This window comes from Salvelinus fontinalis, chromosome 4, assembly GCF_029448725.1.
Source record: "Salvelinus fontinalis isolate EN_2023a chromosome 4, ASM2944872v1, whole genome shotgun sequence".
In the NCBI taxonomy this organism is placed as follows: Eukaryota; Metazoa; Chordata; class Actinopteri; order Salmoniformes; family Salmonidae; genus Salvelinus; species Salvelinus fontinalis.
Window position 1 is genome coordinate 53,812,422 of NC_074668.1, and position 14,967 is coordinate 53,827,388.

A 14,967-nucleotide genomic window follows, 5' to 3' on the forward strand; every position below is an offset into this window, starting at 1 on the left:
CTATATCCGTCCTAGCTCTCTCATTAATGTCTTAATCGAAATGACAGATTGCCTCTTATTGTCACGGATCCCTCCGGAACTTTCATCACGCACACCTGTCCCCTATTCCCACTGATTAGTATTTGTATATGTGTGCCCTTTGGTTTCCATGGTCTTGTCGATTATTGTTCCCATGTCCGTTGGTCGTGTGAGTACCTCTGCGTTGGTGCAGCTGTTATGCTACGTGCTTTATATATTGTGTATTACGGGTATCGTCCCGTGTTGTTTAACAAGGTTTACCCTCGCTCTTTTGTTTGGGTACAGCCCAGTGTTTTTGGATACATGTTTGTTTTGGGTGTATTAAAAACCCCTATTGTGTATTCCTGTGCCTGTCTCCAAATCCTTTATATCAACGTGACAGAATAATCGACCATTGAGGGAGACCGAGGGAATGGCCGGTCCGACAACGCTGCGACTGGTCTGTCAGGCGCCGCCGTAACTTCGGCACCTGCAACTTGGTCATCCGACGTCGCCACAACGGGTCCGTCCGACACTGCCACAACCGGGCCGTCCGACCCCACTGCTACTGGTCCATCCGACGGCACCGCAACTTCAGCAGCAGCAACTGGCCCGTCCGACGACGACGCAACTTCGGCAGTTGCATCGGGTACTGATCGACCCGCACTGCGTTCTTGCGATCGTCGTCGAGGCCGGTGTAATTGCGCTACTGGTGCAGCGCATCTGGAGGGGGGTACTGTCACGAATCCCTCCCGGAACTTTCATCACATACACCTGTCACCTATTCCCACTGATTAGTATTTGTATTTAAGTACCCTTTGGTTTCCATGGTCTTGTCGATTATTGTTCCCATATCCGTTGGTCGTGTGAGTACCTATGCGTTGGTGGAGTATGTCATTTTAGGCGAAAATTGAAAAAAAGGGGCTAATCCTTTACGAGGTTTTAAGCAAGTCAGCCATATCAGCTTTGTTTTTTTTTAAGGCAGTAAATGATGCTGAATGAACTGTTTCGCTGCTATACAAGGCTTCTCTGATAGCCAGGTGTAGCAGTGGTAAGTTGGGACTGCTGTTTGGACAGCTCTATGTAGGCCCTAACAGTTTGTTGGCACAGTTTCTCACCGTTATAGTGCAATTCATGTATTGTTTAGTGCTATGTTGTGTTGTGTAGTGGCTTTGCTGGCATGCATTTTTTGGTTTGCCACACCAAGATTGACATGCTAAAATCAACACTGGCGAGTACATTTACAAGACAAAGCTAGACTGGGTGCCATGTATTCTCCCAGCTCAGCTATAGCGTGAATAGGATCCTAGCATAGGTCTCCATGTTCTTTATGACGCGTTCGAAACATGTCTGAAACTCGGAAATTGTAGTTTCCGAGAGTAAAAAATCTATTTGAATGGCCCTCCAACTCTTAATTACAAATCGGAAACTCGGGTAAGATATGAGTACTCCAACTTCTCCGACATGCTGAACTCTGATATCACCTACCAAGGAAATTACCGTTGACGACATCATTTTTTCGGCAGTTAATTACAAACAACAAAATGTTATTCATCAAAAACAGCCCATTTATATAAATATGTTTTAGAACACAATCATTTGTTTGTTTGCGAGCATGTTAGCCGTAATTCTCGTTTATGGTTGAAGTAACTAGTCAGGCGTTAGTCAATTGTCATTCTCTCTGAATTCAAAGCACATGAATGCAAACAACTTGTTGCTCTGAGTTTAGAAGTTGTATTTCCGAACACATGGCATGAATGTAGCATTAGTTCTCAGTGATATACAGTACTCATGGGGTGAAAGGTGAAATAATATGTTCAGTAGGTGACCCATACCTTCCCACAGGCTGCAGCCGAGTCACGACAGCCCTTATGGACACTCAGAGAGCAGTCTAGGGAGGAAGTGACATTTTATGACTTTCACTCAGTATGTTAATTGTCACAGTAATCAGATACTAGTGCTCAGCAGAGCCAATTGTGCACAGAGTTTGACCAAACTATCCTCCATGTTAGCATTAAAGCTTCTATAAATAAATTCTAATTAGCAATCTCATTGGATTGGAATTGCTATCAAATTGCCTTGTTATTAGACATGGCCAAAGACCTGAGCAATGGTCCCCTACAGGGAATAGAGTACGACAAAAAGTACAGTACTCACTGGTACACTGCAGCAACTCTTTCCCAGGGACAGGCTTGTCACAGGCCACATATACAGACAGACCAGAGGGTCCTGAGGGAGAGACTGGCACAAACTGGTGTATGTTAGTTGCTCCTGTCTTCTCCTTTCCAGTCTTCTCTTTTCCCTCCTTCACCTACAGTGCAGAAAGCCCCAGAGAAGCCAAAGCCATGGGCGGGGGTGTTTTATTTGATGTACCAGTGAGTAAGAGAGAGAGCTTGAGAGAGAGATTAAAGCACAGTCAGATGTTGCTATTACCTGCTAATGTTGTTTAGACAGTGACATATTCTATTGTACAGTAATTTGTAGAGTTGAAGTCAGAAGTTTAAATACAGGTTGGAGTCATTAAAACTCCTTTTTCAACCACTCCACGAATTTCTTGTTAAAAAAACTATAATTTTGGCAAGTCAGTTAGGACATGACACAAGTAATTTTCACGAGAAAAACAAAAGAAATCAGCCAAGACAGCAGAAAAAATTGTAGACCTCCACAAGTCTGGTTCATCCTTGGGAGCAAACACCTGATGGTACCACGTTCATCTGTACAAACAATAGTATGCAAGTATAAACACCATGGGACTACACAGCCGTCATACCACTCAGGACGGAGACGTGTTCTGTTTCCTAGAGATGAACGTACTTTGGTGCGAAAAGTGCAAATCAATCCCAGAACAACAGCAAAGGACATTGTGGAGATGCTGGAGGAAACAGGCACAAAAGTATCTATATCCAAAGTAAAACAAGTCCTATATCGACATAACCTGAACGGCAGCTCAGCAAGGAAGAAGCCACTGCTCCAAAACCGCCATAAAAAAGCCAGACTACGGTTTGCAACTGCACATGGGGACAAAGATTGTGCTTTGGAGAAATGTCCTCTGGTCTGATGAAACAAAAATATAACTGTTTGGCCATAATGACCATCGTTATGTTTGGAGGAAAAAGGGGAACGCTTGCAAGCCGAAGAACACCATCCCAACCGTGAAGCATGGAGGTGGCAGCATCATGTTGTGGGGGTGCTTTGCTGCAGGAGGGACTGGTGAACGTTACAAAATTGATGGCTTCATGAGGAGAGAAAATTATGTGGATTTATCGAAGCAACATCTCATTACATCAGTCAGGAAGTTAAAGGGGTGGCAGGGTAGCCTAGTGGTTAGAGTGTTGGACTAGTAACCGAAAGGTTGCAAGTTCGAATCCCCGAGCTGACAAGGTACAAATCTGTCGTTCTGCCCCTGAACAGGCAGTTAACCCACTGGCCAATGACCCCAAGTATACTTACAAAGTTGTGGCAAAATGGCTTAAAGACAACAAAGTTGGAGTGGCCATCACAAAGCCCTGACTTCAGTCCCATAGAAAATGTGTGGGCAGAACTGAAAAAGTGTGTGTGAGCAAGCTGGCTTACAAACCTGACTCAGTTACACCAGCTCTGTCAGGAGGAATGGGCCAAAATTCACCCAACTTATTGTGGGAAGCTTGTGCAAGGCTACCTGAAATGTTTGACCCAAGTGAAACAATTTAAAGGCAAATAATAATTGAGTGTATGTAAACTTCTGACCGACTGGGAATGTGATGAAAGAAATAAAAGCTGAAATAAATCCTTCTCTCTACAATTATTCTGACATTTTATATTCTTAAAATAAAGTGGAGATCCTAACTGACATAAAACAGGGAATATTTACAAGGATTGAATGTCAAGAATTGTGAAAAACTGAGTTTAAATGTATTTAGCTAAAGTGTACGTGAACTTCCGACTTCAAGCTAAGTATAAGCTAAGTTATTGTTTGTCATTGTGTTATTATTTTTCTGTTGTTTCACTTTGTTTCTGTGTGTGCTTTTCAGTGCACATGGGTATATGAGTGATTGTGTATAATGGAATGTGTTTTGGATCCCGGCCCTGCGCTGGGGGTCTGTAGATTATATTAAAGGATGTTTTCATTGTGTCCTGTTGCTAAGATGTATGGAAAGGGAATTTTCCCTTCCCCGAGCAAAGGCACCATTCCCAGACAATGGCTCCCAGCAGAATAGTAATCCTGACAGAGGTGTAAAAAGGTTTGTGTGGGAGAGTCCAACAGGTCCAGTAGCACGTCTGGTTTGGATAATCTTAAACTTTTAACCCAAGAACTGGATTTTGCTGTAGTACTACAGTATATTTTGTTGTAACTTGGAGAATAACCAACAGAGTGTTTGTTGTCTATTTCACTTGGGTGTACGTAGGTTGAATTTGCCACTAGATGCTGATCTTGGGTCAGTCTTGCATTTCTGCTACTTATGGTTAAGGTTAGGATTGGGGGAGGGGAGCTGATCCTAGATCTGTACCTAGGGGAAACTACACCCCGGGGCGCTCACCTTGATCTTGTTACGTGGGCTGGACATCCTGCTCTTCAGGAAGCTGAAGGTTCTGCTCACTTTGTATTTCTCCGACTCAACCTTGGAGGGAATTATGTATTTATCCCACTCCTCATCTTCAATCCTGTTTTTAGGAAAGGAATTTCAGTATGACATTCCATAGTACAGTGAAGCTAGGTTTTAGCCTGGGTTACAGTCTGTTTCTGGCTTGACAGTGAGCCATGGAGTTGGCAAGAGCACACACAGATCTGGGACCAGGCTAGCTAGGTTTATCTCATTAATCTAGACCAGGAGTGGTCAACTCAAACACATTAACACCTGAGCAAAACTATTCAGGTTGTAGAGATTGAAGACCATGATAAATTGATTGGCCTCCAGGATTGGCCACCCCTGGTCAAAAATACCATCACTCTTAGTAACATACTTGGAAAGTTTTGAATAACCCAACAGTTTAAATTATGTCTCGATGGTTTTCATGGCATGAGCTTGACACATAATATGTCAGCTATTCATAACACTACTAGTAGGTAGAGTAGACATTCCAGGTGATAGGTATTCTGTTAGAGGCAGGAGGACATTTAGAGTACATGCAATGCAATACACAGTTTTTCCACGACGAAGCAGAACCGAGCCATACTGATAACATCTGGTGTAACAGAGTTCAAAGACAAGGGTTGCCTCCCAAATGGCACCCTATTCCATATATAGTGCCTTACTTTTAGACAAAAGCCCGTTGGGCTCTGGTCAAAATGCCCATTGGGATCTGGTCATTAAGTTGACTGAGACTGTGTTCTCAGTCAACTTACCTGGTAAAATAAGGGTAAAATAAAAATACAATTAAAGTAGGGCACTACATAGGGAATAGGGTGCCATTTGGGATTCCTTAGCTATCCTGCCATTAGCCTGAATCATAGTTGGCATCAGGTAGGAGCTCCACTTCTCTTCAGATGGACGAAGTAGGGATGAACCCTGTAACTAATGAGTTCTCAGTCAATTTACTTGGTAAAATAAGGGTAAAATAAATAATAATAATATATAGATATAAAAAAAAACTCTAGGATAGGGTTAAGACAAGTGTATCGTGGCTGGTTAAGAAGTTGCGGTATGGTTCAGTTTTGTAAAGAGGTAGGTGTCATATTGAGTTGTTATTAGATTAGTTTTTAAAAAATGATTAGATCGGGTGAACAAGACAGAGTTGCCACTAGACACTGATCATAGGTCAGTTTTGCCTTTCCCCCACTAATGGTTAAAGTTAAGATTGGCTGAGGGTAATCTGATCCTAGATCTGTAACCAGGGGAAACTTCACCCTGGAGCATACCAGGCTTAGTCTAAGAAAATGGTGGCCAGGGTTAATGGGTTATTATAGGTTATGCCAGGCGGGTGTTGCGCTACACATGCGTGGCATGGGAGCCAGATTGGTGAAATGGGACATACTCTTTGAGGAACTCTGAGAGGGTGAGGTGTTGGATTGATGATGACAAGCTGCCTTCGTCCTCTGCAGACTGGGCCCTCTTACGGAAACCCACATCCCTATGGTGAAACACACTGGATGACTGAGTTCTGGAGGTCACTGCTTACCAGGTCTGTCTTGAGCCCTTTTCAACAGATCTTGAGGCTACTGCACAGGCCTCATGGCCGGGTGGTCTAAGCACATGTACGCTAGGGTTAAATATTTTCCAGGTATTTTACAAATGTTCCACCCTGAGAATAAATCATCTTTCCCGGTTGAGTCTCTCTCTAGTCGTGGTTTTAAACGTTTTTAAATCCTACAGTATCAAATTTGCTGTTCTTTTTACAGCCCATGGCACGAGGAAACTGTGGAGAAACAGTGATCTGAGCTATCTGATTGACCAGCGGTAGGCCTATAGGTGCACTTGATTTGCTCTCTGGGCCTGCCAGGTATAACACAGATAGAACAATGAAACAGACATTTCACCAGATGTATAAATGTGAAGCATCCGATTGGCATTTCCGCTACCAAATATGGTGATGAGTGGAAGCCCAGTGGCCGGCACTGGGAGAAGATGGAGCGAGATGGAGTTTGGCTGACATTCTTCAAATTTTCTCATCGATGAAACATTTGATCTCCATACAGTTTTCTGTTTCCAAAACTATAATATGTACAAAACAGAGTGGACTGCATTTTGTAGACTTTACCTTTTGCCAAAGTTCCAAAAAATAGTTTTTAGTTATTACACACGCACTCGTTACAGTGTAGGCCTTCCCTATCGAAAATATGCAAATAAATGCTAGAATGCGCCAATAGGATCTCACTAGCTCGTGCTTGGCTCTGCCCACCTTGTTCTACCTTCAGACACATGAAATGGTTTAAAATGGGAACACTTTACCTTCTCGGCGCTAGGGTTGCTGAATCAAATGCAACTACTGCCAACAGCGAAAACAAAGAAAAAAAATTAGGAACGCGAGGCTTTATCGTTGTTGTTTTTTACAGAAATGTTTGGTGACCAACTTTGAATGCCTTGGATGTTGAGCCACCAAAACAACAGTCACAAATTGCCATTCCCCTTAATCCTGGTTGATGTGTCAACAATCATCTGCAAGTTAATAGCAGTCAGCAGTTCACACACTAAGTAGGCTAATGGGAAGACAGGCAGCCTACTAAAGTAGATGGCCCTAGTTAGCAAAACAACAGTACTAGACAATAACAGACGAAGACAAAAGGTATACTTATCATTCCTGGATATATCCGGAGTCGTCAAGCTATAGAATGAAGCGCACTGAGATGGAGCTGGTTATATACTCAGAAAAGAGGTGAAACCACTCTAATAATAACAACATTCATGCTGACATGGGGATGAAACTGAGGAATAGACAGATATAGGGGAGGCAATCAATAAGTGATGGAGTCCAGATGAGTCCAATGAAGCGCTGATGTGCGTAACGATGGTGACAGGTGTGTGTAATGATGGGCCACCTGGCACCCTCAAGCGCCAGAGAGGGGGAGTGGGAGCAGGCGTGACACCATTGGCATCATGTTGATATCCCTGAGTGGATTTCTTCTTCTCCAGCAACTGAGTTATGAAAGATGCATGTATCTTTGTAGTGACTTTATAATTAATAACTTCACCATGCTCAAACAAATATTCAATGTATTCAACCCAACTACCAATAGGCGCCCTTTGCGAGGCACTGGAAAACCTCCCTGGTCTTTGTGGTTGAATCTGTGTTTGAAATTCCAAAATCATGTTATATACTATTATTGCACACAGAGTGAATCCATGCAAATTGTTATGTGACTTGTTAAGTACATTTTTACTCCTGAACTTATTTAGAATAGCCATAACAAAATGACTCAAGACATTTCTCACGTTGGTATGAAGAGATTCGGGAGACAGGCGCAGAAATGCGTAATACGGGTTTTTACTATACCCCAAATTCCGGCTTGCCGTGTAAGGGCACGAAGACCAAACAAACAAGTAACAAAAGAGTGAGGAGTACCTTTAATAAATACACACGCAGACAATGATTAACCCTAGGGACGAGACCCGTAATCATCTGCGCAATCCACAATGGCACGAAAGCTACCCGGTACATATCCCAGTGCACATGATCAAAACAATCCTGAAGCATGGATTCCGATTGGTCAGACCAGCTTTGAATAGTTCTTAGCACGGGTACTTCCTGTTTAAGTTTCTGCCTATAGGAAGGGAGGAGCAAGATGGACTTGTGGTCAGATTTGCATAAATGAGGGCGGGGGAGGGCCTTGTAAGCATTCCGGAAGTTTGAATAGCAATGGTTGAGAGTCTTAGCAGCGCGAGTAGTACAGTCGATATATTGATAGACTTCGGCAGCCTAGTCCTTAAATTTGCTTTGATAAAATCCCCAGCTACAATAAATGCAACCTCAGGATATGTGGTTTCCAGTTTGCATAAAGTCCATTGAAGTTCTTTGAGGGCTGTCGTGGTATCGGCTTGAGGGGGGGTGTAAATGGCCGTGGCAATGACGGTGGAGAATTCTCTTGGGAGATAATATGGTCGGCATTTGATTGTGAGGTATTCGAGGTCGGGTGAACAAAAGGACTTGAGTTCCTGTATGTTCCTAGAACTACACCATGAGTCGCTAATCATGAAACACACCCCTCCGCCCTTCTGCTTCCTTGAGAGATATTTTTTCCTGTCTGAGCGATGTACTGAGAATCCTGCTGGCTTTACCAACTCTGACAGACTATCCAGAGAGAGCCATGTTTCCGTGAAACAAAATACACTGCTCAAAAAAATAAAGGGAACACTAAAATAACACATCCTAGATCTGAATGAATGAAATATTCTTATTAAATAATTTTTTCTTTACATAGTTGAATGTGCTGACAACAAAATCACACAAAAATGATCAATGGAAATCAAATTTATCAACCCATGGAGGTCTGGATTTGGAGTCACACTCAAAATTAAAGTGGAAAACCACACTACAGGCTGATCCAACTTTGATGTAATGTCCTTAAAACAAGTCAAAATGAGGCTCAGAAGTGTGTGTGGCCTCCACGTGCCTGTATGACCTCCCTACAACGCCTGGGCATGCTCCTGATGAGGTGGCGGATGGTCTCCTGAGGGATCTCCTCCCAGACCTGGACTAAAGCATCCGCCAACTCCTGGACAGTCTGTGGTGCAACGTGGCATTGGTGGATGGAGCGAGACATGATGTCCCAGATGTGCTCAATTGGATTCAGGTCTGGGGAACGGGCGGGCCAGTCCATAGCATCAATGCCTTTCTCTTGCAGGAACTGCTGACACACTCCAGCCACATGAGGTCTAGCATTGTCTTGCATTAGGAGGAACCCAGGGCCAACCGCACCAGCATATGGTCTCACAAGGGGTCTGAGGATCTCATCTCGGTATCTAATGGCAGTCAGGCTACCTCTGGCGAGCACATGGAGGGCTGTGCGGCCCCCCAAAGAAATGCCACCCCACACCATGACTGACCCACCGCCAAACCAGCCAGCAAACAAGCCAGCAGCATACCACCCTGCATACCACTGCTGGCTTGCTTCTGAAGCTAAGCAGGGTTGGTCCTGGTCAGTCCCTGGATGGGAGACCAGATGCTGCTGGAAGTGGTGTTGGAGGGCCAGTAGGAGGCACTCTTTCCTCTGGTCTAAAAAAAATATCCCAATGCCCCAGGGCAGTGATTGGGGACACTGCCCTGTGTAGGGTGCCGTCTTTCGGATGGGACGTTAAACGGGTGTCCTGACTCTCTGAGGTCATTAAAGATCCCATGGCACTTATCGTAAGAGTAGGGGTGTTAACCCCGGTGTCCTGGCTAAATTCCCAATCTGGCCCTCAAACCATCATGGTCACCTAATAATCCCCAGTTTACAATTGGCTCATTCATCCCCCTCCTCTCCCCTGTAACTATTCCCCAGGTCGTTGCTGCAAATGAGAACGTGTTCTCAGTCAACTTACCTGGTAAAATAACGGTAAAATAAAATAAAAAAAATAAAAAACCGGTCATGCTGGAGGATGTTGCAGGCAGCATAACGTTCTCCACAGCGTCTCCAGACTCTGTCACGTCTGTCACATGTGCTCAGTGTGAACCTGCTTTCATCTGTGAAGAGTAGAGGGCGCCAGTGGTGAATTTGCCAATCTTGGTGTTCTCTGGCAAATGCCAAACGTCCTGCTGTAAGCACAACCCCCACCTGTGGACGTCGGGCCCTCATACCACCCTCATGGAGTCTGTTTCTGACCGTTTGAGCAGACACATGCACATTTGTGGCCTGCTGGAGGTAATTTTGCAGGGCTCTGGCAGTGCTCCTCCAACTCCTCCTTGCACAAAGGCGGAGGTAGCGGTCCTGCTGCTGGGTTGTTGCCCTCCTACGGCCTCCTCCACGTCTCCTGTTGTACTGGCCTGTCTCCTGGTAGCGCCTCCATGCTCTGGACACTACGCTGACAGACACAGCAAACCTTCTTGCCACAGCTCGCATTGATGTGCCATCCTGGATGAGCTGCACTACCTGAGCCACTTGTGTGGGTTGTAGACTCCGTCTCATGCTACCACTAGAGTGAAAGCACCGCCAGCATTCAAAAGTGACCAAAACATCAGCCAGGAAGCATAGGAACTGAGAAGTGGTCTGTGGTCACCACCTGCAGAACCACTCCTTTATTGGGGGTGTCTTGCTAATTGCCTATAATTTCCACCTGTTGTCTATTCCATTTGCACAACAGCATGTGCAATCTATTGTCAATCAGTGTTGCTTCCTAAGGGGACAGTTTGATTTCAAACTGTGATTGACTTGGAGTTACATTGTGTTGTTTAAGTGTTCCCTTTATTTTTTGAGCAGTGTATATTACATGCCCCGATGTCTCTCTGGAAAGAAATCCTTGCTCTCAGCTCATCTACTTTGTTATCCAAAGACTGAACATTAGCAAGTAATACACTCGGAAACGGTGGGTGTTGTGCACGCATCCTAAGTCGAACCAGCAGGCCGCCTCAAGTGACTCTCCTCCGCCTGCAATGTTTTAGGTCAGCCTCTGGAATAAGTTAAATTGCTCTGGGGAGAGTGAACTAAGGACCTGCTCCAGGGAAGTCGTATTCCTGGTCGTAATGCTGGTAGTTCTGGTGAGTTACCGCTGCTCTAATATCCAATAGTTCTTCCCGGCTGTATGTAATGACACAAAACATTTCCTGAGCTAATAATGTAAAAATAGTACACAAAAAAAAAATACTGCAAATTTTCCTTAGAACTAGTTACAGGTCTGTGAGAGCCAGAAATCTTGCTTGTTTGTAGGTGACCAAATACTTATTTTCCACCATAATTTGCAAATAAATTCATTAAAAATCCTACAATGTGATTTTCTGGATTTTGTTTTCTCATTTTGTCTGTCATAGTTGAAGTGTACCTATGATGAAAATTACAGGCTTCTCTCATCTTTTTAAGTGGGAGAACTTGCACAATTGGTGGCTGACTAAATCATTTTTTGCCCCACTGTAACTACCTCGTCTATCACTGATATTGTTATTGATATTGTTCTAGTACATACTGCATATTATTTTATTTATATTGACACTATTTATTTCTGATATTGCTACTATGCAAGTAACCATTTGGCTGAACCGTTTACACATTCTGTAGAGGCCCATCCACTTAGCAAGACTTGCATATTGACAATAATATGGACATAATCCTTCTTGTGTTAAAATGGAATACCATTTAGAATGTCGATGTTGTAGAGACGGGGTAAGACTGTCTGTGTGCTAACTGAGACAATGTATGTAGTTTAACTAGCTATACCATCATCTCATATGCTCGCTCTGCTGTTAGCAATGCATTACTGTTTCTTTAGCGATGGCAATATATTAGGGAATGAGACCTCATATTTATGAGACGTTAGCGAGATGAGCTGAGATGAAAGTATGAGTCATCATGAATGATAAAAAAAAACATACATGGAAAAGAGTCTTTACAAACTAAATCTGATAACGTCACCAGATAAATAAAATGTTATGGACAAGTAAATAATTAAATTGTATCAACTGTATCTGTTTCAAACGATGATGCATGTTGTTATTGTATTAGCATCACTTCCAAAACTACAGCATTCAAAACGTTGTGTCTGAGTTCAGATGTTTAGGAAAGACCTGTAGAATACAGTAGAATGAAAGATTGTCCATACCTCTTCTCTCTGGGTGTCTCAGTCAGGTTGAAGTCTCTATGCTCTGGAAGGGTAACAAGGAATGACAGTAATGTGAGTAAAAAGGAAAGTGAGACTCACCAGGAGTCCCCATCAACTAATAAACACCAGAAGCAGAGTTAAAAATCTACGTCCCAAATGGCACCATATTTCCTATATAGTGCACTACTTTTGACCAGGGCAGATACTACTCTGGTCAAAAGTAGTGCACTATATATGGAACAGGATGCCATTTAGGATGTAACTTAGAACATTTATAAATCCCCAGGTCCAGCAGACCCCTGTAGAGAGAGAAACAACACACACAGGAAAGAGCTGCTGAGGAAGAACAGATCACAGAAAGAGAGAACAGGAGGAGAAAAAGATGACAACAGAAAAACGGTAGCAATTCCAAAACATTTCCCCATGAGAGAAACAAAACTTCTCCTCATAAAGAACCACAACATTTCCACGAAACAAAACCAAACCAACCCTCAAAGACAATTACTGTCAAGACTCAAAGTACAAAACACATGTACTGCATCCCAAATGGAAACCTATTCCCTATATAGTGCAGAAATTTAAACCAGTGCCCTATGCTAAATAGGAATAGGGTACCATTTCGGACAAGCCGTGTTCATTTCATATCCTGTTATCATTGTATTAGACTGGCCTCAAGTTAATGTGAGGTTAATATTCCAAATAGGATTCTGACAGGACCATGCAATTTGTAAACATAGCTACACCCCCACCATAGCCTGGGCACCAGTCTAGTTCCTGTTTCAGCCAGTTTGTCTTGATATGATAATGATGTAGTTAAGACTGCTGAATGTAGAAGTCAGGCACCCAGGCTACATCACTGCAACAATACTGACAATATGGTCAGCCCCATACATCAGCAAGCGCAACCAAAGATTCATATAGCAGAACTCGGGAGACCGGTGTTTCTAAAGGGGCTGTTCAAGACTGTACTTACTAACTGGGTTAAGGAGAGAGTTTAGAGAGAGAGAGAGCCTGAAGAAGGGAGCAGCCACTGCTGCTGAATGCACCACCTACACAGGATAATGACACATGATGGCTAACTGAGTAGGAGTTATACACGCACGCACACACACACACACACACACACACACACACACACACACACACACACACACACACACACACACACACACACACACACACACACACACACACACACACACACACACACACACACACTTCACTGTGTTGACCCCAGGTCCTGAAGAGGTACAGAGAGAACCCAGCTGCAAAGCTATCCTAAACACGCTTCTGTCTGACACATGGCGCATGTTCCTGGGAAGAGAGAAGTCAGGTGTCAGGGGTTTAAGGTGACTGACCTTCTGTCAGGTCGGAGATCGCTGCATCTCGGGTGAACAGGGGGCGTGAAAGCTGGGCCTTGGGGGAGGAGTAGGAGTAAGAGCGCAGACGAAGCTGTGGGTCTGACTGATCCTGAGGGAAACACACAAGAACCATGGATTATTAGCGAAGGGAGTATCATTAAAATTAGAGAAAGCAAGTTAAGCTTTCAGCCACATTTAGCCAGTAACCAAATATGAGGATAACTATAACAGCACAATACAATCACACGTCTGTCTATGTGGAACCTTGGCAGGTGAGTGTGTGCAGTGTGAGTGTATGTCTGTGAAGTACCTTGGCAGGTGTGTACATGCAGTGGGGGTGCATGTGTGTGTGAAGTACCTTGGAAGGTGTGTGTGAATTGTTAGAGTGTGTACTGTTGAAGTTCGACGAGTTGTCAAAGGAGTCCCTCTCGTCCCCAGAGCTAGTATGCAGGTCAGAGCGTTGCCAGGGAGATGAAAAGTTGGGGAGGGAGGGGGGAGACTGGCACAGGGTGTCCTCCTCCCAACTGTCACACTCTACTGGTTCCAGACTGGAACTGAGAGATAAAGAAAGAGAGAAAATATATATATATAGTTGAAGTCAGATGTTTACATACACTTAGGTTGGAGTCATTAAAACTCGTTTTTTAACCACTCCAAAAATCTCTTAACAAACTATAGTTTTGGCAAGTCAGTTAGGACATCTACTTACTGATTGACAAACGTACTTTTTCCAACAATTGTTTACAGACAGATTATTTCACTTATAATTCACTGTATCACAATTCCAGTGGGTCAGAAGTTTACATACACTAAGTTGACTGTGCCTTTAAACAGCTCGGAAAATTCCGGAAAATGATTTCAAGGCTTTAGAAGCTCCTTTTAGGCTAATTGACATCATTTGAGTCAATTGGAGGTGTACCTGTGGATGTATTTCAAGGCCTACCTTCAAACTCAATGCCTCTTGCTTTACATCATGGGAAAATAAATCAGCCAAGACCTCAGAAAAAGAATTGTAGACCTCCACAAGTCTGGTTCATCCTTGGAATCAATTTCCAAATGCCTCAAGGTACCACGTGCATCTGTACAAACAATAGTACGCAAGTATATTGGGACCATGGGACCACGCAGCCGTCATACCGCTCAGGAAGGAGACTTGTTATGTCTCCTAGAGATGAACGTACTTTGGTGCGAAAAGTGCAAATCAATCCCAGAACAACAGCAAAGGACCTTGTGAAGATGCTGGAGGACACGGGTAATAAAAAAATCTATATTCACAGTAAAACGAGTCCTATATCAACATAACCTGAAAGGCCGCTCAGCAAGGAAGAAGCTACTGCTCCAAAACTGCCAAAAAAAAGCCAGACTACGGTTTGCAACTGCACATGGGGACAAAGATTGTGCTTTTTGGAGAAATCTCCTCTGGTCTGATGAAAAAAAATAGAACTGTTTGGCCATAATGACCATCG

General features: G+C 43.6%; 1 protein-coding gene across 4 annotated transcripts in view; it reads right to left on the reverse strand.

The window, feature by feature from the left end:
• Window positions 1-14,967, reverse strand: part of LOC129854007 (rho guanine nucleotide exchange factor 28-like) — a 78,379-nt gene that overhangs the window by 21,040 nt on the left and 42,372 nt on the right. For 2 of the 4 annotated variants that reach the window (XM_055920594.1, XM_055920596.1), the window contains 7 exons: window positions 13,860-14,055; window positions 13,499-13,610; window positions 12,141-12,183; window positions 5,950-6,045; window positions 4,515-4,638; window positions 2,155-2,308; window positions 1,833-1,888 (listed from right to left, as the gene is read on the reverse strand). In XM_055920594.1, coding sequence (XP_055776569.1) covers window positions 1,833-1,888; window positions 2,155-2,308; window positions 4,515-4,638; window positions 5,950-6,045; window positions 12,141-12,183; window positions 13,499-13,610; window positions 13,860-14,055 — 781 coding nt within the window. Of the gene's footprint in view, window positions 1-1,832; window positions 1,889-2,154; window positions 2,309-4,514; window positions 4,639-5,949; window positions 6,046-6,863; window positions 6,961-12,140; window positions 12,184-13,498; window positions 13,611-13,859; window positions 14,056-14,967 lie in introns of those variants that run through there. The other 2 variants (XM_055920595.1, XM_055920597.1) reach the window with 2 other exon arrangements.